Source organism: Suricata suricatta, chromosome 2, assembly GCF_006229205.1.
Source record: "Suricata suricatta isolate VVHF042 chromosome 2, meerkat_22Aug2017_6uvM2_HiC, whole genome shotgun sequence".
In the NCBI taxonomy this organism is placed as follows: Eukaryota; Metazoa; Chordata; class Mammalia; order Carnivora; family Herpestidae; genus Suricata; species Suricata suricatta.
The window spans coordinates 53,448,047-53,474,292 of NC_043701.1; the positions used below are offsets into that span (position 1 = coordinate 53,448,047).

Sequence of the window (26,246 nt, forward strand, 5' to 3'; positions counted from 1 at the left end):
TATTGACAGATTTTTTTTACTCCATGAGCTTCTCAAATCCTCACTTATTCACCAATCCCCAAGATGAAAAATTCTTCTAAAAAGGTATTCAGCCACCACTGTAAAAGAAAGAAAAATGGTCCATTTGAGTGTATAGAACATTTTAATAACAATAATTTGAAATGCAATGTGCTCTAATTTTATGGAACCAAAACCACTTATTTGAATACCCCAAGATAGCATAAAAGAGAAGAAACTGTACTTTAAAATCTTGTAACTGAAAAAGGTCCTTAGACATGATGTGGCTTTTGAACATCAGGTTTGTATTAAAAACTCAATCTTTTGGGGACATGTGTTTAACAGTCTGGCATAAAGTCTTTCTGAACAAGATGAAAAATATGAATTAAGTAACAGGATGGTTCATTGGTAAGTTTTTCAATCTGATATACAGTCAGTTGAAAATAAAGAATGTAAACTAGTTCAACAGTTCCCAACTACTACATCCAACTACTATATCACACAATCACTAAAAAACAGGAATTTAATCATAATAAAAACAAAAATCACCTTTTCTACAGAACTTCTAAGTTTCAAAAGCATAAACATTAAAACTGTATGCTACAATACACATTTTAGTACTGTTTGGTTTTTTTTAAGTAGGCTCCACATTCTAAGTGAGGCTTGAACTCATGACCCCGAGATCATGAGTGGCATGCTCTACACACTGAGCCAGTTACACACCCCTAGTAACCCTTAGTAATGTTAGAAAAAGAAAAACAATTGCATTACTAGATGAAAGTAATATGCCTGAAAGAGATAGTCTTGAATATTACTTTAATGCTAAGTATGTTTAGTATTTGTTATTAAATTGTTTCGTATTGCTGTAAGTAAACTCTCTACAACTACACAACTCCTTTAAGTTATAATGCTATGGCTATTACTTCTGACTGCTATAGTTTTATAGAAGAGGAAATACGTTTATCAAAGGGGAAAAAGTGTAATTCAGCCTAATGAAAGAGAAGCTTGTGGTTGTATTTCACTTGCCATTATCCCAAAATAATTAAAACAGTGACTTATGTCCTTTTCAAGCAAGAAAAAAAGATCTTTCGGTTTTGCAGATGTTGAAGAATGTTATGAGAAGAATAAGTTTTGATAGCTTTTCTCACCGAATGCTTTATTTGGCCTTCCCTTTAATGTAAAATCTCTCTAAAGGTAGATTTCTAACTCCTTCAACTTTGAAACAGTACTGTTACCGGACGACAAGGTTTCTAAGCAACCAGCTATTGAACCGTCTCTGACTGGTAAACTCGGTAAAAGATATTGTGTGTTTACCGTGGAAAAAATTAAGAGAAAGCAAATTCTTAATACTTGTTTCGAAACCGTGATGGGAACAACCCTGACTAGGCTCAATCCAATCCGAAAAGGGTGCAGTAAAAGTGCCTTGTCCTAAACACTACCTTAGGCCACAACTTAGACAAGGAAATAAAAGCTGTTGTAACGCAAAACTAGGATAAATAACAATGTGGGATAGATTGCAAATTCAGAAGTCTTCCCTAAGGGAATCTAAGAAAAAGGAATTTAACAAGGATAATGTTCCATTCTTAGGCTAAAAACAAACAGTTTAAACTGTAGATACAGGAAATTTATTGTAGCAGTTATTTGTGAGAAACTGAGGATTTTGGCCATCAGCAAGAAAACATCTGTAGAAGCATCCGATTCTAAATGCCGGATTCTAAGGAAATTGATGAAATGCAAACTGGAGCATAAAGTGACTGTGACTCAAAACAGGGACCATTCAACAGGGCCAGCTTGAGCGATGGCCCTCAGCAATTAAAAACAGAGGAGCCAGTCGGCCTGCGTACTGTTCGCTGCTCTATGGCTTACTGGCCAAGCAACCCGAGGAAGTACCTACTCTCCATGCCAGTTTCTTCATCTATACAATGAAAATAGTAGCACTAACCTCACAGAAGTGTCATGAGGATTAAAGGAGTTGACTAGAGCAGGAAGAGTCCCTGGCATGCAGTAAGTGCCCAATGAATGTTAAGAGATTGTTCACATCATCATGACCCATAGACAAAGATAAAGATCCTTAAGTTGTTCACTTACTTCCACACTTACTCAGTGCTTTTCAGGGGTACAAGAGTACGGTGGCCTAGGCTCTGCGGTGCGCGCATACCCGCACACAGGCGCACCATCAGATGTATATATATGTATTTACATACATTAACATTTCGTGTGTGCATACGTATGTAAATATCTGTACCAGGAAACCCTCGGAACTCATAAATGAATGTGAAAGGCCCTATCAATCACTTAAGGCAGACAGTAATGTCTGGCAAGAGAGTTAAAAACACAGCATCGAGTGAAGGCTGCAGAAAAAACGTTGAGGCACTCATATATAACAATATACTGAAAGAGAGAAATGTATATGTCCCCCCAAAGGGTAAAACTAAGAACAATGAGCGGTGTTTACAGGAAACAAGTTCCCTATCAACTGAAAAAATCAACTGTATCAATTAAACCTGTCTGGAATGGGATGCGAGAGGCACTGAGCTGCATGTATGGAGAAGAAGTGACTCCACAGAAGACTCCATCTCACCCCTTCTGTTTACTCAGGAGGTTCAGTCCAGCCCAGAGACACGGGGGTCTCAGGTTTCCTAATTCTACCTAGCCGTTCTCTCCACGATCCCATGACCCAAGAGCTGGTATTCCTCACTAGTAATAGAAGAGAGATTTCTGAAGTGATAGAGAAGATCCGAGAGACTTGATCCTTTGTGGCACTTCTGCTTCATAACGACAATAACCTACTTAAGAAATCCACCTCACAGTAACACTCAGTCACTTGTCATTTATAAGACAACTTCCACCGGCATCTACAGTAAAGTACCTAGTACTTAAAAGGTTTATAGCTTACAAAACATTTCTAAATAATTGCTTCAAATCTCCCCATCCCATAAAATAAGCCCACTTGGTATTACCACCTCTAAATGGCAGGTAAAGCTCAGACATTAAACAAATACAAAAGAACCAGAGCAAATGAGTATGTGACTCATACAACGTCTTTACACCAAACTGAAATGCCTAAAACTGACCATTCTAATTGCTCACTGCCATTAGGCTTCTCCATAACTTAGAATCAAGCTGAAAAGCAAAGCATTTAGGAAAGAATAAAGTCATCCAGTTTTTCAGTGTTTCTTCTCCTCTCCAACATACTCAAGGGTAAAAAACCCTCCGTTAGTACCAGTGGCTCATGACAGTCACAGCTTCCATTTCAGTTCTAATCCCAACCGGTTTTAAGGAATTTACACGACTTGATCATTATATATATATATACATAACCCAAATACAAGCTATTAGCCTTATGGAACAAACTGGGCACACAGAAACTGACTAAACTGCCCAAGGTCATGACAGCAATCATATAACAAGAGGATTTGAACCAGAGATCGAGCTGGAGTCTGAACTCTATCACTGTGACTTTCATAGGAGGAGCCCTTCCTCTTTCTTGACCCTTTAAAATTTTATTTATTAAAGAAAATTGTGCCTATCTCAGAGTTACTAATACTGTGTAATATATAAAATCCCTCTGATTTATTAGGTACTCAATAAATACCAATAGACTCTAGGAGCATTAAAAAGTCGAAAGACATATCTGTGAATTAACAAAATCACAGGCTGCCAACTCAAGTTATTTCAATACTAATTCTATCCTAGATATTGTCTATTTCAAAGGTTTACTTACACAATGATGTTATTAATAGGGATATGGATCAATTTCACAAAAAAGCCAATGAATCCCATGATAGCAAATCCTATTGCTGTTGCCATGGCAATCTTCTGGAACTCTGGATTTAAAAACATAAGATTTAGATAACTGTTTGCGTTGTCATTGCAAATACAAAAGAAAAATCAGCAGCTATATAAATAAACTTACTGGTGTACATTTCTGCTGAGAGTAAATATATAATTTTCAATTAAACAAAACATGACATTACTAATAGATATTTGCTTGACAAATTAAAAAAAAATTTTTTTTAATTTTTTAATGTCTTTTACTTTGAGAGAGAGAGAGACAGAGACTGAGCGAGGAAGGGGCAGAGAGAGAGGGAGACACAGAATCTGAAGCAGGCTCCAGGCTCTGAGGTGTCAGCACAGAGCCCGATTTGGGGCTGGAACCCACGGACCGTGAGATCATGACCTGAGCCGAAGTCAGATGCTTAACCAACTGAGCCACCCAGGAGCCCCTAAATTTTCTTATTTGATATTTAAGAACTATCACATAGAAACAAAGTGCATGCCCATGCTAGTGATTCCATCAACAAGCAGCAAAATAGTCCAATCTTCTTCTTCTTCTTCTTCTTTTTTTTTTTATGTCTTTATTTTGAGAGACAGAGACAGAGAGCGAGCTGGGGAGGGGCAGAGAGAGAAGGAGACACAGAATCTGAAGCAGACTCCTGGCTCTGAGCTAGCTGTCAGCACAGAGCCTGACGTGGGGCTTGAACCCACCGACTGTGAGATCATGACCTGAGCTGAAGTCAGACGCTTAACCAACTGAGCCACCCAGGTGCCCCTACAATCTTCTTATCAAATGATCAGAATATCAAAGAGAAATGAAAAAACAGATAACAGAAATACACAGTGTTTGTCTTAAAACTTGTTACACTGCTAAAAGTATTAATTATAGGGGCACCTTGATGGCTCAATCAGTTAAGCGTCCGACATCAGTTCAGGCCATGATCTCACAGTACATGGGTACAAGCCCCTCATGGGGCTCTGTGCTGACAGCTCAGAGCTAAGCCTGCTTTAGATTCTGTGTCTCTCTCTCTCTCTCTGCCCCTCCCCTGCTCACGCTCTCTCTCTCTCTCAAAAAAAAAATTAATTATAAAAACACAATACATAACTTTTTAAAATAAACAAATGGTCTGTTGTCTTTGGTATCATAATGAAGCCAGGAATAAGGCTTCAGAAATCAAGCTGGGCAAGCCACAATCGATACCAGGTTTCAGACCCGGGTAATGTTTCTGTTTAATGTTACTTCCTCAGGGAAGCCCCCCTGCCCTGCTGACTTGGTTAGTCCTCCTATTACGTGCTGTCCGAAGTTCCATTTCTCTTCCATGGTAATTACCACAGCAGTAATTAAAGTTATATTGCCATTACGCATTCATGACTGTCTTCCCTGAAAGAGTCTACACTATACAAAAACATGTACTAGTCTCTATTACTAGTCTCTATATCTTTATATATTTATAATACTACATATATAATGTAATATATTATATTGTTAAAGTCTCAGCTCCTAACTCAGGAAACACTCAAATAAATAAAGGCACACTAATTCTGGTGTACCTTTTAATAGATGAATCATGATAAACAAGAAGTTTAACTTAGTAGGTTGATAATGACTATACTGTTGATTTCATATTAAGGTTTTGTTTGGGGGAGGAAATGGAGACAGCAGCAGAGCACGGAGGGCTCCAGATTTTCCAGAGTAGAAATGTGGGTGACATTGATACTAAAAACTCTGAAGTCATTAAGTACTACTAAGGCAAAAACCTAACATGAAATACAAGGCTGTGTTAAATTATCTTTCACCATTTGAAAATACATAAAACAGAAAAATCTGTAAAGTGTAAAAAAGTACAAAATTTAGGAAGTGACAATATTAAAAAACAATGCAAAATGAATCACTAAAAATGTTGACAAAATAATGCAACAGATATTAAACAAAGAGATCAAAGAAAAGGCTTCGCAAATGCAAAGATGTCATCTTTCCTCCTGTTTTAAAGCTATTATTACCTTTTCTATCAGGTTTAGTGCATCTTTTAACCAGCCGAATGGAGTCCTTCACAAACTGCCGACTTGGCTCAACGAATTGCATTACCTGATCCATGATGCCTATTTAAAAAAAACCAAAAATGTAAAGAGATGCTCACTGGTATTGCTTATCATAAAATCAGAACGCCATCAGTTATATCAAAATATAAAGGAAAAGAGCCACGAATTCATGTCTGATAGGAGTCAGTTCCATCTCATAAAACAAAACAAAACAAAACAAAACAAAACAAAACAATACAGACTCCAAGCCAAAACGGATCATATTTTTGTGAACTCGGACATCAGATCACAGGCAGGAACACAAGCACAGGTCTTACCTACATGATTATCACTGACCAGGGACACAGGCTCCTAACATGACGAGTTAAGCAACTAACACATCCATCCCTTTCCCACTCCGTGGTCATCTCACTGTTCACGCTACGGAACCAACAATTTGGGGATCCAATAGATATTTTCCATATTTTATTTTACACTCTCAGAAACCAGCATCAAGTGTGGTGAAGACCAACTAGGACGCTGCCAGAGTCCAGACTAGGGGCAACACGGACTTCAGTCTGAGCGTTCTAAACCATGGCCACACAAACTTTCAGAAGAGTGTATTTGTGTGGAACAGGATCTATGGAATTTTCAAAACCACAAAGAGCAACTAAACCAAGATCCAAACTCTGAGAAGCCATTACTGGAACTCCAGACCTTTAGGTTGGACAAACCTTTTCAGAAAACAGCACTATATATTTCATCAGGTTGGTTCTTCTGGTGAATCGATTGCCCAATAGAAATGCCACCCAATCTTAGCTCTGAGAGCTACTAGTAGAAAGAATGAGGCCAACTATTATGTGCATCTAACCCTATCTGCAGTGCTCTGACAGTGGTCAGGCATATGATAATATAAGTGCCCTTGTGAGAGCAGGTGGTGGTTCAAATCCCTATCTAGGAAATATAAACTCCTTGAGCTCCAACTTCCTCACCCAGGGTGGGCAGCTGGAATAAAATTTTATAAACATTCTGGTCCAAGTACACTGGGTTCCTCCAAAAACACAGCAATGCCCGTTTTCTTAGTATTTCACTTGTTTGTTCTCCAAATCCAGTGGTCTTAAACTTTATAGACGTCCTGATAAAAGCTAAAAACTCTCAGGGCACCTGGGTGGCTCAGTCGGTTAAGTAAGCGTCCGACTTCTGCTCAGGTCATGATCTCACAGTTGGTGAGTTCCAGGCCTGCATTGGGTTCTATGCTGACAGCTCAGAGACTGGAGCCTGTCTTCAGATTCTGTGTCTCCCCTTCTCTCTGTCCCTCCCTGCTCACGCTCTCTCTCTAAAATAAATAAGACATTTTAAAAAGCACAATACATAAACCACTGCACTCACTTTCAGGGAAAGGAATCCAATCACACGCTATGATCTCTCGATCTAGAATCCAGACCAATCCTCTCACTCTATCCTATAAACGTGGGGGCAGGGCCACTGAATATAGCTCTTCCAAATCAGGACTCTACACACAAATTCCTAAAGCCAAGCCTACGGGAACTCCAGCGGCACGTCCTCATCTCCGACTAGAGCACAGAAGACACCGGCAGCCCCCAACAGAGAAATGACCTGTAAATCGAAGCAGCCCAGGAGAAAGAGTCAGAAAGCCGAAATCTGGCCCAGGACTTTAAGCGCTGAAGAATCAAGGGCTGTCAAAGCCACACTCCTTCGGGACCTCGGGAGGCCGTGGCCCTGGGTCTTTGCTTCCCCAACAGGCCGTGCCAGGAAATTTTCAGGCAGCCCGAAGCTCCAGACCTCCGTCTCAGCCCGCCCACTCCGGAGAGCCTCCCGGCGAGAGCCGCCGGCTCGCCCACGCCCGTCGCCTCCGCCAGTCACAAAGGGTTTATCCCCAAGCCCACCAAAAGACAGATCCTCACCTGCACGCCAAGCCGTCAGATGCCAGCGACACGTAGCACAAAAGCCGACTGACGACAGAACCCCGGAACCGGAAACCGAGTCTCTGGCCTATGACCCGCCCACGCCCCCGTTCATTGGCCATTTACCGGGTAACATCAGTGCCCAGGCGCAGCTCGCTGTGCAGTTTGGACACGCATCCCGGAAGAGAGGCGCTGCGGCGCTTGACGTGAGCAGTTGTGGGATTTGGCTTTTTCCGTAGTTTCGAGTGGCTGCTGCCGGATTCTTCCGTGGAGAGCTCCCCTGTACCCCACCAGGCCCATCTCGCACTATTCGCTTTCATAGCAAGAGGTTCCTGGGGCCTTGCGCGGTACCTATTCTATTACACACGAACTGGGTAAAAATCACTGCCAAATGGATTCCATTTGATGGGATGATTTCGGATAGAAGTTCCTTTTTTCTGCGGTTCATCGTGATCGTGTATCCCCTGACTGCCCATACTTCTTGTATGCGTTTAATTTTATTGGTCAAAATGAAGCTTATAAACAATATAAACATGTGACCGACCTAGCTCGAAATGGTCTCCAACCCCCAAACCTGGCCTTCCTCGATGTCAGTCTTGGGACTATGTCTAGAATTGAATCCATCATTAGGTATGCTCTAGGATCGGTTTGGTTTAGATAAGTGGTTATAACGTATATGTGGTGTCTGACTTTGCTTTTCTGAGAATATTATGAGCTCAGTCATTTGGTCATACCACGTGAACTTGTCAACTTGTGATTTTTAGAATGAATCTTTATTTGGACAGTTATGAGCACCTATAAACAATTATTTATTGAGCACTGTATAAGACCCTGTGAAGTTTATTGTAGCCTAAAGGAATTTACAATGCAAGGAGAGAGATAGACAAGTAAAGTATAAGTTAATATAAATGCTATAGAACAAATAAAGGGGCGAGGAGGTGTTGTGAAGAGAAAGAAAAGATGATAGGATAAAGACAGGATTCCTTGAGATGGCCACTCTAAGGATTCTAAGGAGATGATACATGGGCTGAAATCTTAAGGATGAAGAATTATTCAGACACACCCAGGTCTGTTCAGAATTTAAAAATGACTCTTAGAACTAAGGCAAAGTATCCATCTGAACTTGTCATATGTATGGACCACCTGCAATGCAGTGTATGGAGAAGGTTTTAGATACTTGGGCTTATGACCTGCAACCCACTGAATCAATATCTGGAGGTTTAGGGATTAAAAATCTATATGTTTAAAAGAGAGAGAGAGAGATGAGCATGAGTGGGGTAGAGGCAGAGGGAAAGAGAATCTTAAGCTTCACACTCAGCCCAATGTAGATTTCAGTCCCACGACCCGGAGATCATGATGAGAGCCAAAATCAAGAGTTGAACGCTTAACCAACCGAGTCACCAAGGCACCCCTGGGCCAAATACACTTTTTAAAGTACTTTAAAAATATTATTCTGTTTTATTTCTCTATAAATACAAGAGTTAGAATAGAGCAATGAAAATGACTTGAGACATGTAGATGGCACATACTTAATTACCAGAGACCCTTACGCTGTCACGTCTAACAAGCAATTCTTGTTAGTTCTATATAGCATTTGATGCCATCAACTACTTGCTCTTGAAACTCTCTGCTACCTTTTAAAAACAAAAACCAAAAATCACTTTTCTGACCATTTCTGAGTCTCCTTAAGAGACTTCGTTTCCTGCAGTGGCCCAGTATGTTCAGGGTAGGCTCACTGTTCTAACACACAACCCGACATCTGCTTTAACACCATGTTTAATTCTTACCCAGAACTAGTCTAAAGTGGACTTGAGGTAGGGATGGGGTCTTGTTTTACATAGTCATTTAGCATCTCAGCCTCCTTTCATTACATAGTGCTGCCCATTTCTAGGGCCTCGGACTCTTCTGATGCCTATTTTGCATCCAGCCAGGAGATGAAGGAACGGAAAGAATGTGGAAGATTGTGTGAGACTTTAGGGTCCTGAAAACAGCACCCATCACTTTTCCCTAACTCTCTTTGACCAGAACTCACCAATAAGGCTTCACTGAATTGTGCAAGTCACAGGACGCATAGTCATTGTGCACCAGAGGACGAAGGAGACATGATCTATCTATATTATCTAATATAACTGAACGGCTAGCCAGTCTTTACCGGTTTCTTAGATTTTTGTGTACCTAAGGGTTCCATTCTCAAACTATTTTTTACATTTTAGACTTTTCAGTTGATTCTTGGAGGGTTGACTACTATGAGTAGATTATTGACAAGTTTATATTTCTGATCAAGGTCTTGTTCAATGAAAAAAAATGTCTACAGTATATTACAACTTAACTAAGACATTTTAATAACATCTATACACACATATTAATGAAAAGATGAACTTCTAAAATTTTATGATTACCTATGATGTGGAGAGAATAGGGATAGAAGTGAGACCTATTTGAATATACCTCATTTGGTAGATCTGCTTTTGGAGCTATGAATATTTTGATTACTTTTAAACTCTTAATCTTTTAAAAGTAAACTTTTAAGATACAGAGTAACTTTTAAATGAGTTTAGAAGAGCAATCTGTGTGGAATAAGGATTCAGTGAAAAGCATAAGAATTTAAAGAGTTTTTAGTAATATTTTTGGTAGGATTGTTGGTATTGCTTTTGAGACTGTTATTTGTGATTATGGGGTATAGTCAGTATGTTGACGTCATTGAAAACTAGAATTTCCAGAGTTGCTGAAAGGAGAAACTGGCATTGTTAAATTACAACCCTGTCATCTTTAGTTTGAATTTGAAATGCCATGATTTATGGAGTGTTTTATCTGAAAGCAAGTAAACAAAATTTCCTGGTTCTGTCCTCTAAAAAGGTCTACACACAGGTGTTCAACAGAATGGCAATGAGTTTCTAGCTCCCAGATTATGGTATCTCTATCCTATTTTCTTTTTTTTTTCCTCATTAAAGTTTATTTTTTTTTTATTTTGAGAGAGAAGAAAGAGAGAGAGACTCAGAGCCTGATGTGGGCCTCGAACTCACCAACTGAGAGATCATGACCTGAGCTGAGATCAAGAGTCTGATACTTAACCAACTGAGCCACCCAGGTGCCCCTGTACTATTTTCTAGGAAAAGAAACCATAGCTCTGTGGAATGATGGAGGATCCTGAGGCTGAGGCAGGAAATCTATAGGATGATTCTGGACTATGATTATTCAAGAAGACAACTAGAGTTATATCAGAAGGACTCAGGAGCTAACCTGAAGAGGTTCCTGCTGGCCGAAGATGGGACACTTTGAACCTTAGTAGGGATGATAAATACAGTGTGTTGAAACACATTGACTATGTTTATATCCATGCATTTATAATTATACTTGAGCACTTCTCAGTCACCTTTGGAGAATATAAATGAAGCATGTAATTACTTTGAAAACTGGCAAGTGATAAGAATTGAGCATTTATTCTAATTTTTCTACACCATTTAACCAAAATCATTGATGAGAGGAAATTCCTTTTTATAAAATTGTTGCAGGCAACAAAAAACAGCAACAAAATAATATAGTTAGAATATTGCATTTTGTATTATAATAGATTAGTGGATCTAGGTTAAGCAACACTTCCAATGAAGGACCAGATTGTAAGTAATTTAGGGTTGGAGACCAGTAAAGTCTCTGTTGTAGCTCTACTGTTGTAGCGCCAAAGCTGCAATACAAAATATGTAAAAGAATGGATGTGCCTGTGTTCCAGTAAGGGGCGCTTGAGTGGCTCAGTCAGTTAAGTGTCTGACTCTTGATTTCAGCTCATGTCATGTTCTCATGGTTCATGAGATCAAGCCCCATGTTGGGCTCTGCACTTACAGAATGGAGCCTACGTGGGATTCTCTCTCTCTCCCTCTCTCCTCCTCCACTCGCATTATCTTTCTCTCTCTCTCTCTCTCAAATAAATAATCTTTAAAAAAGAAAAATATTGTGGGGCGCCTGGTTGGCTCAGTCGGTTAAGCACCCGGCTTCGGCTGGGGCCATGTTCTCATGGTTCATGGGTTCCAGCCCCGTGTCGGGCTCTGTGCGGACCGCTCAGAACCTTGAGCCTGCTTCAGATTCTGTGTCTCCCTCTCTGTCTGACCCTCCCCCGATCACGCTCTCTCTGTGTTTCTCAAAAATAAATAAAAAACATTTTTAAAAAGTTTTTAAAAATATTGTGAAAAATATGAAGGTTAGAGTTATTGTAAGATACATATTCTTAAAATGTTTTAATTTTAGGCTGTAAAATTGGTGCCTTGCTGTGATGAGAAAATTAACACCCTTCCTCCTTACTTCCCTCCCAATTTCTGTTAGTGTTTTGGAATATGCCCTAAATGAGGGATGATTCTTTTGATGAGGCACAGTGTAATTCTTTTAAAACGATAAAGTAAAAAGTTTTAAGGCTCCCACACTCCTATACACCATCATATCCTAGCCAATGGCATAAAACAAGAAAAGAGTGGGGGGAAGGCATATAGATTTAGGAAAGAGGAAGAAAATTTCTTTCTTCACAGGTGACATGATTGGCTCTGGAAAACCCCAAAGAATTAAAAGAAAAAAAAGTCTGGAACTAAGAAGCAATTATAGCAAGATTACAGGATACAAAATTAATTTACACAAGTCAATTGCCTTCCTAGATACCAGCAATGAAAAATTGTAAATAAAAAATACAACATCGTTTTTATTAGCACCAAAAAGAGAGGGAGGAAAGAAGGGAAGCGGATTGACTGAGATATAAATTTAAAATATGTATAAGATCTATATTAGGCAAGCTTTAAAATTAATGAAATCAGAGAAGATGTAAATAAATGGAGAGAGATTATGTGTTCATGGAGAGGAAGAGTCAATATTTCAAGATGCCAGTTCTTCACAACTTGGTATGCAACACAATTCCCATCAAAATCCCAGCAATTTATTTTGTATATCAACAAACTGATTCTAAAACTGAACAGAAAAACAAAAGACTAGCCAATGCAATATTGAAGAAAGATGGAAAATTGGCAATACTAGGCTTCAAGACTTACTGTAAATCTGAAGTAATTATGATAATGTGGTATTGGTGAAAGAATAAACAAATACAGCAAAACCTTGGATTATGAGTAACTTGTGCTGCAAGTGTTCCATAAAAAGAGCAAACATTTCTAATAAATTCTAACTTTATAGTAAATAAATAAATAATTAAATAAATTTTAATTTTAAATAAGCGATGTCTTGCAATACAAGTAGTACATGACACTGAATGTCATATGATCACATCTGAGTCAATGATTCTCTCTCTCTCCCCTTCTCTCTCTCTGGGATTGTGGGTGATCATCTCCCATGCTCAGATGCTCAGTCTCAAGCTGCAGTGTTTGGCAGATATCAGCGATCTTTTTTTCAGAACATTGGAAAATGTATTTTATTGTCATTTCAAAGCATCTATGGATACTCCTTTGCTTTTCCTTACAAGAGTAAGCTTAGGAATGCTTTGCTTCATTCTAGGCCAGGCTGCTGGCAGATACAGACCCTTTCCTCTGCTGCCTTATTACCAGTTACATTAAATACGGTATATGATAAGAGTTTATTAACACTGTAATGTAAAAAAGATTCCATTGAGCCTATAGATAGAAATGATTCTGTTAGCGATAGTGAAAGTTGTCCTACACAATAACCCTTCCCTTTCTTGTCTCCCTCACACCAGCCCTAAAGGTTTTCAAAGGTAAGTGCAGGTTAAGTTCATTATTTTTCTTTATATTTTGCATTTTCTTTATTATTTTGTATTATATTACAGTATTGTAATCGTTTTTATGTGAATATATTTGGGTTGTAGAACGAGCTATCTGAGTTTCCATTACTTCTTATCAGGAAATTCACTTTGATATGCAAGTGCTTTGCAATATAAGCATGTTTCCATGACGAATTATGCGTGAAAACCAAGATTTTATTAGATCAGTTGAACAGAACAGAGAACCCAGAGATAGTCCCACACAAATACAGTCAACTTAAATTTGCCAAAGGAGCGAAGGCAGTTCAGTGGAGCACAGCTAGTCTTTTCAGCAGAAGTACAGAAAAACTGGAAATCCACATGCAAACAATGAATATAGACAAAGACCTTACATCATTCACAAAAATTAACTCAAAATAGATTATAGAGCTAAGTTTTTCATGCAAAACTGTATAAACTCTAGAAGATGGCATAAGAGGAAACCCAGGTGACTTTGGGTTTGGTATTGAGTTTTTAGACCACACCAAAAGCATGATCCATGAAAGAAAAAACAAGTGTGATTTCATTAAGGTCAGAACTTCTGCTCTACAAAAGACCCTGTTAAGAGAATGAAAAGATAAGCCACAGACTGGGTGAACATATTTGCAAAACATAACTGATTAAAGACTATTACTTAAAATATACAAAGAACTTTGAAAACTTCAACAATTTAAAAAAAATAGGCAAGTTTGCAACAATGTTGAAGAAGCCAAAATGTATTATACTAAGTGAAATAAATCAGAGAAAGACAAATACCATATGATTTCACTCATGGAGAATGTAAGAAACAAAACATGAACATATGGAAAGGAAACCACAAGAGACTTTTAATGATAGAGAACAAACTGAGGGTTGATGGAGGGAGGTGGGTAGGAGATGGGCTAGATGGGTGATAGGTATTAAAGAGGACAGTTGTGGAGCACCTGGGTGGCTTAGTTGGTTAAGTGTCTGACTTCAGCTCAGGTCATGATCTCACAGTTCATGAGTTCAAGCCCTGCATTGGACTCTGCTGTTAGTGCAAGAGCCTGCTTCATATCCTCTATCTCGCTCTCTCTCTGCCCCTCCCCAGCTCCTGCTCTCTCTTTCTCTGTGTCTAAAATAAATAAACATTAAAAGAAGAAGGCACTTGTGATGAGCACAGGGAGTTGTGTGTAAGTGATGATTCACTGAATTCTCTTAAAACCAATATTGCACCATATGTTAACTAAATTTTTTATGTTTATTTATTTTGAGAGAGAAAGAAGAGCATGTGTGTACACATGCCTGCACAAGTGGGGGAGGGGGAGAGAGGGGTGGGGAGAGAGAATCCCAAGCAGATCCCATGCTGTTAGCATAGATCCCAACTCAGGGTTCCATCTCATGAACCGTGACATCATGACCCGAGCCAAAACCAAGAACTGAGCCACCCAACTAAAGTTGAAGTGGAGGGGGGGGGGGCCGCCAAGTTTTCTGTCTGCCTCAGGCAAGGATTATCACTCCGTTGAGTGAGCCAGTAAACAAGATTTGCATCTGGAGGCTGGAGATTGCCAAAATAACTTTGGCGACTGTCTTGCCAAGGCACACAAAAGATCAAAACTGTATTCAGTGTTAGTTCTCCATCCCCCAAGATTGCTGAGGCAAAAGTCGGGGCGCTTCTTTGATATGCATTCGACTCTGTAGCCTGCCTAGGTCAGCCTGCCTTGTTTTTTCCCCCTGTTATATAAAGAACAGTTCTTTGAATAAACTCTCTCTCTTTCGCCTGCGTCTCCCTCTCCTGCCCCCGTTTTCTCTCCCTCCCTCAGGAGAAGTACCCGCGGCGCCTGCCGCCCTAACCTGAGGTAGAGGCGGACCCCGGGCCCGCGAGTGCCACCGCGGCCCAGAGTGGAAGCGGATGGACAAACGGACTTGCGTTCCGGGTCCCGCGGGTTAAGACTCCCGCGGGAAACAACTATGACGAGAGAACGAGCATTCCGGGCTGCGGGTTTAGGACGAGCGCGCCGGGACTGAGCACGAGTTACGACATTGAAGTGCCCCAACTAAAATTTAAATAACATTTTTATTTTATTTTTATTCAAGTTGACATAATTTTTTTTAAAATAGGCAAGAGGTTGAGCAGATACCTCAATAAAGAAGATATATAGATGGCAAATAAGCATATGAAAAGGTGCTCAAAATCACATGTCATCAGGGAACTGCAAATTAAAACAATGAGATACCACTACTACCTGTTATGGTGAAGATGTGGAGCAACAGACTTTCATTCATTTCTAGTGGGAATGCAAAATGGTACAATCACTTTGGAAGACAGTAGGGCAGTTACAACGCTAAACATAATCTTAACAGTACCATTCAACAATCACGCTGTAGTTTTCTGTACTTTCTATTCAGTTTTTCTGTAAACGTAAAACTACCCGAAATCCATTAGAAAACATTAAAATGAATTCTAAGATTCCAGTTAGTTAAGCACCTGACTCTTGATTTCAGCTCAGGTCATGATCTCATGGTTTCAAGCCCCACATCGGGCCCTGTACTGGCAGTGCAGAGGCTGCTTCAGACTCTCTCTCCCTTTCTAGCTGCCCATTCCCCACTTGTGTTGTCTCTGTCTCTCTCAAAATAAATAAATAAACTTAAAAAAAATTTAAGACTCTGGGAGATGGAAAGAAACAGTCATTCCATTGTTTTCTTTATGTTGTATCTAAAACAAAGTGAAGCAGCATTGAGACTCCCCCATTCTTTCTATCAGTCTTTGTTTTCTTGTTTTGTTTTCAAGGTTCTGACAAGTTCAGCATCTCCGTAAGACAAAGTGGACAGAGAGGAGTTGATCAAATACCTAGTTATAACCAGCTGACTCAAAGAAAACAAGTTCTGACTCCTTTATTAAATAATGGAACATAATAATGGAACAGAATGACGCTCAATCACACTTCCTGTATAGTGAGACATGGGAAATGTTATTGGCTGGATTGTGTACCCCCCAGATTCACATGGTGAAGTCTTAAACCCCAATTCCTCAGAATGTGATTGTATTTGGAGATAGGTCTTTATTTTTTTAATGTCTATTTACTTATTTCATGTGTGAGAAAGAGAGATAAGGAGAGAGTGAGAAAGAAAATCCCAAGCAGGCACCACACTGTCAGCATAGAGGCCAATGTGGGGCTCAAACTCACAAACGGTGAGATCATGATCCAAGTCCAAGCCAAGAGTCTGATGCTTAACTGAGCCTGGAGATAAGGTCTCGAAAGAATTAATTACATTAAAAGGAGGTCATTAGGATGGGCACTATTCCAATAAGACTGGTGTTCTTATAAGAAAAGGAAATTTAGGTGGGCCTGAGTGACTCAGTCAGTTAAACATCTGACTTGATCTCAGCTTGGGTCTTGATCTCAGGATTCTGACTTCAGGTTCCACATTGTGGTCTGGCTGAGCATGATGCCTCCTTAAAAAAAATTAAGAAAAGGAAATTCAGACACAGACAAGGGCAGAAGGAAGATGATGTGAAAGATATAGGAAGAAGACTGACATCTACAAGTTAGGGAGAGAAGTCAGAAGAAACCAACTTTGCTGGTATCTTGATCTCCGACTTCGAACCTCCTGAATTGAGAAAATAAATCTCTGTTCAAGTCACCCAGTCTGTGGTACTTGGTTACGGCAGCCCTAGCAAACGAATACAGATGGCAAGGTTTTATTGCCTTTTTCCCTTCCTGTTTCCTAAAAGAAATAAAAGTTCAAGTGAGCAAATATTTGGACATACAGTAATCTCATAGGAATATAAAAATTATGAAATATTGTTTTCCATTGTTGCAATGAAGACATGTAGAGCTTTGTGAAAATGTACACCAGAGGGAAGAATCAGATATATTTTTTAAAATTGAAGTATAGTTGACATACAATATATCAGTTTCAGGTGTACAACATAGTGATTCAACACTTATACATTATGAAATGCTAATCCATGATTAATGAAGTTAAAGGGGATGACAAGGTTTTTAAACATTGTTTTTAAAATTATGTCTTGATCAGTTAATTTCATTGTCAAGTAGCTTTTCTTAAGTTTCTTATGAGCACTATATTTTCTGTGTTCCTCCATGTTTAAATATACTTGTCTTTAGTTTAGTGGCTTGGTTGGGTATAAAATTACGTGTCATTTAACTTTTCTTGAAAATTTGACTGAAATTAATTATCCCTTTATATCCTTGCCCTAAGTGTTGGTAAGGTGAAATTTGACACTAGCTTGAAATTTGTCCTACTTCATGTCTTCTATGTGATTAAAGAATTGTTTTTCTATTTCTGAAATCAATGGGAAACAAGAGCTGCCTCAATAAAAACTGATATTTTATATACTTAAAAAAATTTTAACACTTATTTATTTTTCAGAAAGAGACAGAGCACGAGTGGGGGAGGGGCAGAGAGAGGGAGACATAGAATCCCAAGCAGGCTCCAGGCTCTGAACTGTCAGCACAGAGCCCCACACAGGACTCAAACCCATGACCCCTGAGATCATAACCTGAGCTGAAATCAGATGCTTAACCAAATGAGGCACTCAGGCACCCCTTTATATAGCTTTTTACATAGACTAATTTTCAGGGAAATTTTGTGTTCTTACATCTTGTATCAAGTTTTCTGTTTGATCTGATGGTTTATCTGTTTAAGGAGACTGACTTTTTGTTATTTTTCTTTGTTCTTTGAATATTAATTTTTTTTCACTGTGATTGGCTCAAGCCTTTTTATATTTTATTAATTCAATTTTTAACTCTTCTGTTTCTTGCTGTTTCTAATTTTCTGATATTTTGGTTCTCAAAAATTTTAGCAGTATAGTTTTCTTTTTTTAATTCATTCTATTTTTTAAGTTACTCACTGATGAGAAATTATCTTCTGGAGTTCATGTCCTTATAAGATTTTTTTTGTCACAGAAAGTACTTGTGTAGAGTTTTCTCCTATTTCTTTTAGATTTCTACTCTTAGGTTCTTTATCTGTCTTCTGTGTGCTTTGTCATCTCTCTGTGACTTTATTTTTTTAGTAGCATGTTAGTACAATTTTGTTTTATCTTATGTTTTTATTTAAATTCAAGTTAGTTAACTATAGTGTAAATAATGATTTCAGTGCATGTACCTGTAACACCCAGTGCTCATCCCAACAAGTGCCCCCCTTTATGCCCATCACCCATTTATCCCATCCTCCCGCCTACCTCCCCTACAGAAACCCTCAGTTTGTTCTCTGTAGTCAAGAGTCTCTTATGGTTTGCCTCCTCCTTTGTTTTTCTCTTATTTTCCCTTCCCTTCCCCTGTGTTCATCTGCTTTGCTTCTCAAATTCCACATATGAGTTAAATCATATATTTATCTTTCTCTGAATGACTTACTTCACTTAGGGCAATACATTCTAGTTCTATCCACATTGTTGCAAATAGCAAGATTTCATTCTTTTTGATCGCTGAGTAATATTCCATTGTATATATACCACTGAGTAATATTCCATTGTATATATACCACATCTTCTTTATCCATTCATCAGTTGATGGACAATTGGGCTCTTTCCATAATTTAGCTATTGTTGGTATTGCTGCTCTAAACATTGGGGGGGTGTGCCTCTCTGAATCAGCATTTTTGTATCCTTTGGGTAAATACCTAGTTGTGCAATTGCTGGGTCTTTGGGTAGCTCTGTTTTTATTTTTTTGAGGAACTTCCACACAGTTTTCCAGAGTGGCTGCACCAGTTTGCTTTTCAACCAACAGTGCAAAAGGATCCCCCTTTCTCTGCATCCTTGTTATCATGTTGTTTCCTGAGTTGTTAATTTTAGCCATCTGACAGGTGTGAGGTGGTATCTGATCAGATTTTGATGTGTATGTCCCAGATGATGGTGATGTTGAGCATCTTATCATGTGTCTGTTAGCCATCTACCTGTCTTCTTTGAAAAAGTGCCTATTCATGTCTTCTGCCCATTTCTTCACTGGATTATTTGTTTTTTGGGTGTTGAGTTTGATAAGTTCTTTGTAGGTTTTGGATATGAACCTTTCATCTGATATGTCATTATAAATATCTTCTTCTGTCAGTTTCCTTTTAGTTTCATTGATTGTTTCCTTTACTATGCAGAAGGTGTTTATTTTGATGAGGTCCCAGTCATCATGTTTGCTTTTGTTTCCCTTGCCTCCAGAGACATGTTAAGTAAGAAGTTACTCTGGCTGAGGTTATAGAGGTTGCTGCCTGTTTTCTCTGTAGGATTTTGATTCTTTACTGTCTTGCCTTTTGGTCTTTCATCCATTTTAAATTTATTTTGGCATATGGTGAAAGAAAGTGGTCCAAGTTCAGTCATCTGCATGTCACTGTCCAGCTTTCCCAACATCATTTGCTGAAGAGACCAGACAAAATTGTCCATTGGATATTCTTTCCTACTTTGTCAAAGATTAGTTGGCCGTATATTTGTGGGTCCATTTCTTGGTTCTCTATTTTGTTTCTGTGATCTATGTGTTTTTGTGCCAGTACCATACCTTCTTGATGATAACATCTTTGTGGTATAGCTTGAAGTCTGGAACTGTGATGCCTCCAGCTTTGGTTTTCTTTTTCAAAATTACTTTGGCTCTTCAGGGTCTTTTCTGGTTCCATACAGGAGACTCATTTTAGAATTAAAGACACCTGCAGGCTGAAAGCGAGGGGATGGAGAACTATCATGCTAATGGACACCAAAACAAAGCCAAGTAGCCATACTTATATTAGAAAAACTAGATTTTAAAACAAAGACTGTAACAAGAGATGAAGAAGGCCATTATATCACAATTAAGAGGTCTATCCATCAAGAAGATCTGATAATTGTAAAATATCTCCCAACTTGAGAGCACCCAAATATATAAATTAATCACAAGCAGAAAGAAACTCATTGATAATAATATAATAATAGTAGGTGACTTTAACGCCCCACTTACAGCAATAGACAGATCATCTAAACAGAAGATCAACAAGGAAATGGCTTTGAATGACACAGTGGACCAGATGGACTTAACAGATATACTCAGAACTTTTCATCCTAAAGCAGCAGAATCCACATACTTCTCAAGTGCACATGGAACATTCTGCAGAATAGATCATGTACTGTGTCACAAATCAGCTCTCAACAAGTACAAAATGATTAAGATCATGCCATGCATATTTTCATACTATAATACCTTGAAACTTGAAATCAATCACAGGAAAAAAATGGGAAGGATCAAAAATACTTGGAGGTTAAAGAACATCCTTCAAAAGGCTGAATAGGTTAACCAAGAAATTAAAGAGGAAATAAAAAATTACATGGAAGCCAATGAAAATGAAAACACAACAGTCCAAAACCTTTGGGATGCAGCAAAGGTAGTCATAAGAGGGAAGTATATAGCAATCCAGGCCTTCCTAAGAAAGAAGAAATGTCTCAAATATATAACCTAACCTTACACCTAAAGGAGCTGGATAAAGACCACTAAACAAAGCTCAGAACCAGCAGAAGAATCGAAATGATAAATATTAGAACAGAAACCAATGATAATGAAATTTAAAAAAAAAAAAACCACTAGAACCAATCAATAAAGCCAGCAGCTGGTTCTTTTAAAGATACAACCAAATCGATAAACCCCTAGCCAGATTTATCAAAAAGGAAAGGACCCAAATAAATAAAATCATAAATGAAAAAAGAGAGATCACAGCCAACACAGTAGAAATGTATAATTTAAACAATCCTTTTTAAAAATATCTTTTATAAAAATTTAAAACACACAAAGATAGAGAACAAGATCAGTGTGTCATTTTTTTTCATCTTGTGTAGACAGAACATGGGCTACTCTGCTTAAGTGTCCCTTTGCTCTCAGCAGTGCAGTAGCCCTCATTTTTCCTGTTTGTCTCCTTAGAACCATAGCTTGAAAGCTGCGTTTTGCTTACGTTTCCTTCTCTGTAGCCTGAGGATGTAGGAAAATGGCATAGGGCTCCTTCCATCTGTGTTTCCTTCATTAAGGATGTGGATTCTATTTTCTCCTCTGAAATGTGACCCAGTATCCTATCCTAAGATTCACTTGGGTCAGAGTGCACCCCGTTATTGTGGGGGGAAATTTGTGGTCCTAGACTCTTTTAATTCCACACAGGTCTGATAACCTCTCCTTTTTCTGCTCACTGTCTTTCTTCAGAGGCTTCTACTCTTATAGATTTCTTTTTGAATTTTGCCTAACTATCCTATTAAATCCCTCTGATGACTTTTCTCCAAAGTAAGAAATATTTATGAAAATTCTCAATATTTCATTTGGTCTTTTTCTGGAGCTTAGGGTAAAGGTTAGGGAGGTATGCCACGGCTTAGCAGAAATTTATTTTTTTTTTCACGACTCATTGAAGTTACAGCATGAAGTCGTGTGCTTTTTCTTATTTGGTTCTTGTTCTTGAAATTTTTGCTGCTGCTAATAATTACTATGAGATGTTGGAAGAGGTGAATCCTGGGCTCCTCTTTTACTTGACATTGTTATTTTAATAAGAAGATGGGAGATTAAAATAGGCCCTGTTATCTTGTGATCCTTTTAACCCAGAGCTCTAATTGGAAATTGAGATCTCTACACCATACAAAAAGCTTTTTGATAGTCCTCTTTTTACCTTCCACTCACTTTCTTTGAACTGCTTTTAGCACCTATCCTCTGTTAATTGATGCCATAGGAGTAATTTAACCCTTAAGAAGATAATTGTTCTAGCCTACTGATATTATACCAATTAACATGGGACAATGCTAAGAATAATAGAAAACAGAACAGTAGTACAAATGGCCAACCCAGAATTATTGTTACAGAGCAATGAGTTCAGTTGCCTATTTTTATAGACAGAAATGGAAGCAAGTGATGAAAATAAGTGTAAAGTCCTGGCATTTGAACCAAGCTTCCTAACTCCCAGAGCAGAATTATTTTTTCCATTTTATCTCTACGTTCCGCTACCATCCCATAGTGACTCACCAGATGGCTACTTTCTAATGCTTTTAATAAATGGGAAATTTAATACCTAGCCCTCAGTTTAGTTCATTTTAGCCTAAGAATTAAGTACTAAGGGGAGATATAATGTATTCACTATGCAAGTGGACCATCTATCTGTAACATCCAGTCCTCTCAGTGATAGTTGGAGTTGATTTAGTAGATTTTAATATCCCCTCCCTTTCTATTGTTCATATTGCATCCCACCTAAGACTAATAGTATTGTAAGCACTCTTGCTTGACAACAGGGTTGGGATATCCTAGATGAAAGAAGATCAGTGGTCTGGTCAAGAGTGTTTGAGGACTTCCGCTTCCAGCCATGATGGACAAACTGGGAAAAGACTTGCCCTCCCAATGTAAGAAAATGACAGAACTAGACACAATACATAAAATAACTGTTTTCAGAGACTGGGAAACAGGAGATACAAGGCTGACCCATAAAGAGAGGATCAAATAAAGTGAGTCTTAAAGTCACCCCAGCCGACCCTAACGGCACTTTCCAAAGCCAAACCACAAGACAGTGAAGAGGATTTCAGGTAGAGAATAGTGGTCTTGAGTTCAGAACGTAATTATTAGAGACCAAGGAATCGGAGATGGCTGGAATTCTTAGGGCAGACTAGCATGGAGCAGGGACTAGGTGGAGAAAGAGCTCTAGAAATCTGAAGTGTTTCCTTGGAGCCTATTAATGAAAGTTAGGCTGTGCTAATTAATGTAAGGCCAGCTGTCACAAGGCTGGGCTAATGATTAGGAGCTCTATGATGAAGAATTCCTGGAGGACACTAAATCTAGAATACATTCAAGTTCACTATCAATTCTGTGACGTTCAAAGTATCAAAATAGTACAAATTTGTGCCATTCAGTTTGATAGCTTAGAAGGAATGGACAAATTATTTGCAAAACCAAAATTTTTGATGGAAAACTGAATAGCCCTATAAATATAGTAGAGGTTAAGTTCATACTTTAAAACATTCCTACAAGAAAAACTCCAAGCTCAAATGTCTTCACTGATGAATTTTACTAAACATTTTAAGAAATAATAATAATAATAATAATAATAATAATAATAATAAGCACAAACTCAGAAAAGAGAGACAAGAGAACGCTTCCCAGCTCAATCTTTGAATCTAATATCATCGACAACCAAAACCAGACAAATAGTCAAAATCACATAACAATTTTCATATTAATGCAAAAATTAACAAGCTATTAAAAAAGTGAATCTAGCTAAGTATAATAAGCATAATACATTATGTCCAAGTGGAAAAATTCCAAGTTGGCTTAACATTTGAAAAATAAATATAATTTAACATTAACAGAATAGAGGAGGAAGAAAACATATTTTCTTGCTTTAGAAAAAGAAGAAAAATGCATTTGACAAAATTTGGTTAATTACCAAAAAAAACCCACTTATTGAAATAGGAGTATAAGGGAACTGTTAAAGGAAATTAACAACATGCACAACTAACATCATACTTTATGGTAAAAGACTGAATTCATTTCCCCTAAGGTCAGGAACAAGACTCATTTCCATCATCTTTATTCAGCACTAAATAAAGTCCTTGCCATTTGGGCTAGTAGAAAACAGCAAGACAGAAGTGAAAGACACTTTTTTTGTGTTGGGGAATAAAAATGTTAAGATAAAAATAGAGGAAGGCAAACCATAAGAGACTCTTTTTTTTTTAATGTTTTATTTTTGATACAGACAGAGACAGAGCATGAGAGGGGGAGGGGCAGAGAGAGAAGGAGACACAGAACCAGAAGCAGGCTCCAGGCTCTGAGCTAGCTGTCAGCACAGAGCCCGACGCGGGGCTCGAACCCACGAACATGAGATCTGACCTGAGCTGAAGTTGGAGGCTTAACCAACTGAGCCACCCAGGCGCCCCCATAAGAGACTCTTAAATACAGGGAACAAACTGAGGGTTGAGGGAGGGGTAGAGTTTGGGGGATGGGCTAAATAGGTGATGGGCATTAAGGAGAGCGCTAGTTGGAATGAGCACTGGGTATTACATATAAGTGATAAATCATCAGGTTCTACTACTGCAACCAATACTACACTGTATGTTAACTAACTTGAATTTAATAAATGTGTTAAATGTTAATTTTATTCACAGATGGCATTACTATGTTTATTTTTTTATGTTTATTTATTTTTGAGAGAGAGAGAGACAGTGTGAGCAGGAGAAGGGCAGAGAAAGGGAGACACAGAACTGGAAGCAGGCTCCATGCTCCTTGCTGTCAGCACAGAGACTGACACAGGGCTGGAACTCAGGAACTATGAGATCATGACCTGAGCCAAAATTGGAGGCTTAACCAACTGAGACACCCAGGTACTCCTGGCATTACTGTTTATAGAAATTTCTAAGGAATCTTCAAAAATTATGTTAGGATGAATAAATGAATTTAAAAGGCCACATGATGCAAAGTTAATGTGCAGGATCATTTGTATTTCTATAAACAATGGAAAATTAGAAAATGAAAATATTAAAATATATTAGTTAAGATAAATTTAACATATTTATTCAAAACCTATACATTGAAAACTACAAAAGAACAAAAACAAAAAGAAAAGACAAATGTATTCATGGATTGGGAAACTGAATAATATTAAGATGCAGTGTCTTTCCAATCGAAATTCCAACCAAGTGTTTTGAACAATTTAAGCTGATCTTAAAATTCATAAGGAAATGCAGAGGGCCTAGAGTAACCAAAATAATTTAAAAACAAGGACAAGGGGCACCTGGGTGGTTCAGTCGGTTTAGCGTCCGGCTTCAGCTACCTCACGTAGCTCCGTGTAGGGCTCTGTGCTGACCGCTAGCTCAGAGCCTGGAGCCCACTTCAGATTCTGTGTCTCCCTCTCTCTGACCCTCCCCTGCTCTTGCTGTCTCTCTCTCTCTCTCTCAAAAATACATAAAACATTAAATTTTTTTTAAACAAGGACAAATGTCAAGGACTTCAAGACTTAATATAGAGCAATAACAAGCAAGAAAATGTCATGTTGTTCTCAGGTTTGATAAATACACAAATGGTACAAAATAGAGATTCCAGAACTAGACCCACACAAATATGGTCAGTTGATTTTCAAAAAAGATGCCAAAGTAATTCAATGGTAACAAACGGTGCTGGTACAGCTAAGTATATGGAAAACAAAACTCAGTAAAAATCAAAACTATAAAACTTCTAGAAAACACAGGAGAAAATTTTTGTAATCTTGGTATAGGCAAAACTTTTAAACAGGTAACAAACAGAAAGCTGTAACTATAAAATATTTATGAATTAAGCTTTGTCAAAATTAAAAATGTTTACTCTTCAAAGAACTCTTCAGAATATAAAATGGCAAGGCACAGGCTAGGAAAACATAGTAACAATACATGTGTCTTGCAAAAGACTGCTTAGAGCATATATAAATTTATAATTCAATAATTAGAAGATAACCCAGGGCACCTGGGTAACTCAGTCGGTAAATACAACTTCGGCTCAGGTCAGGATCTCACAATCTGTGGGTTTGAGCCCTCATTGGGCTGTGTGCTGACAGCTCAGAGCCTGGAGCCTGCTTCAGAGTCTGTGTCTCCCTCCCTCTCTTACTGCCCCTCCCCCACTCACTCTCAGTCTTTCTCAAAAGTAAATAACAAAACATTTTTATTTAAAAAAAATTTTTTTAAAGATAATCCAATTTTATATAGTGACAGACACTAATTAAGTGTTTCACAAAGTAACACTTATAATAATATACTCACCATTATTTTTACAAAATTTTACAACTGAGCCACCCAGCCACCCCTATAGTCATCATTATTAACTGCACGCCTACTAGAATAGATTGTTTTTAAAAAATGACAGCACCAAATATTA

At 38.3% G+C, this 26,246-nt stretch overlaps 2 protein-coding genes across 4 annotated transcripts in view; one reads left to right on the top strand and one right to left on the bottom strand.

The window, feature by feature from the left end:
• SEC61G (SEC61 translocon gamma subunit) lies at nt 1-7,822 on the bottom strand. Of its 3 annotated transcripts, none has more exons than XM_029926350.1 (4): nt 7,719-7,822; nt 5,776-5,874; nt 3,722-3,824; nt 1-98 (listed from the first exon to the last, which is right to left on the bottom strand). In XM_029926350.1, the coding sequence occupies exons 2-4, from the start codon at nt 5,867-5,869 to the stop codon at nt 89-91; spliced, it is 207 nt and encodes a 68-aa protein (XP_029782210.1). In that variant the 5' UTR covers nt 5,870-5,874; nt 7,719-7,822; the 3' UTR covers nt 1-88. The 3 variants fall into 3 exon arrangements, with proteins under 3 accessions (XP_029782210.1, XP_029782218.1, XP_029782222.1); XM_029926358.1 differs by lacking the exon at nt 7,719-7,822 and adding an exon at nt 7,411-7,650; XM_029926362.1 differs by lacking the exon at nt 7,719-7,822 and adding an exon at nt 7,183-7,301.
• Nucleotides 7,406-26,246, top strand: part of LOC115274988 (serine/arginine repetitive matrix protein 1-like) — a 22,918-nt gene continuing 4,077 nt past the window's right edge. Inside the window, exon 1 of the mRNA XM_029918564.1 lies at nt 7,406-7,924. Coding sequence (XP_029774424.1) covers nt 7,406-7,924 — 519 coding nt within the window. The remainder of the gene's footprint in view (nt 7,925-26,246) is intronic.

Bases quoted from the DNA above. Each gene is read 5' to 3' on its own strand.
- SEC61G (XM_029926350.1), bottom strand. From the start codon at position 5,869: ATGGATCAGGTAATGCAATTCGTTGAGCCAAGTCGGCAGTTTGTGAAG. The intron at 3,825-5,775 runs GTAATAATAGCT...TTTTAAATCCAG, and splicing joins CACTAAACCTGATAGAAAAG to AGTTCCAGAAGATTGCCATG.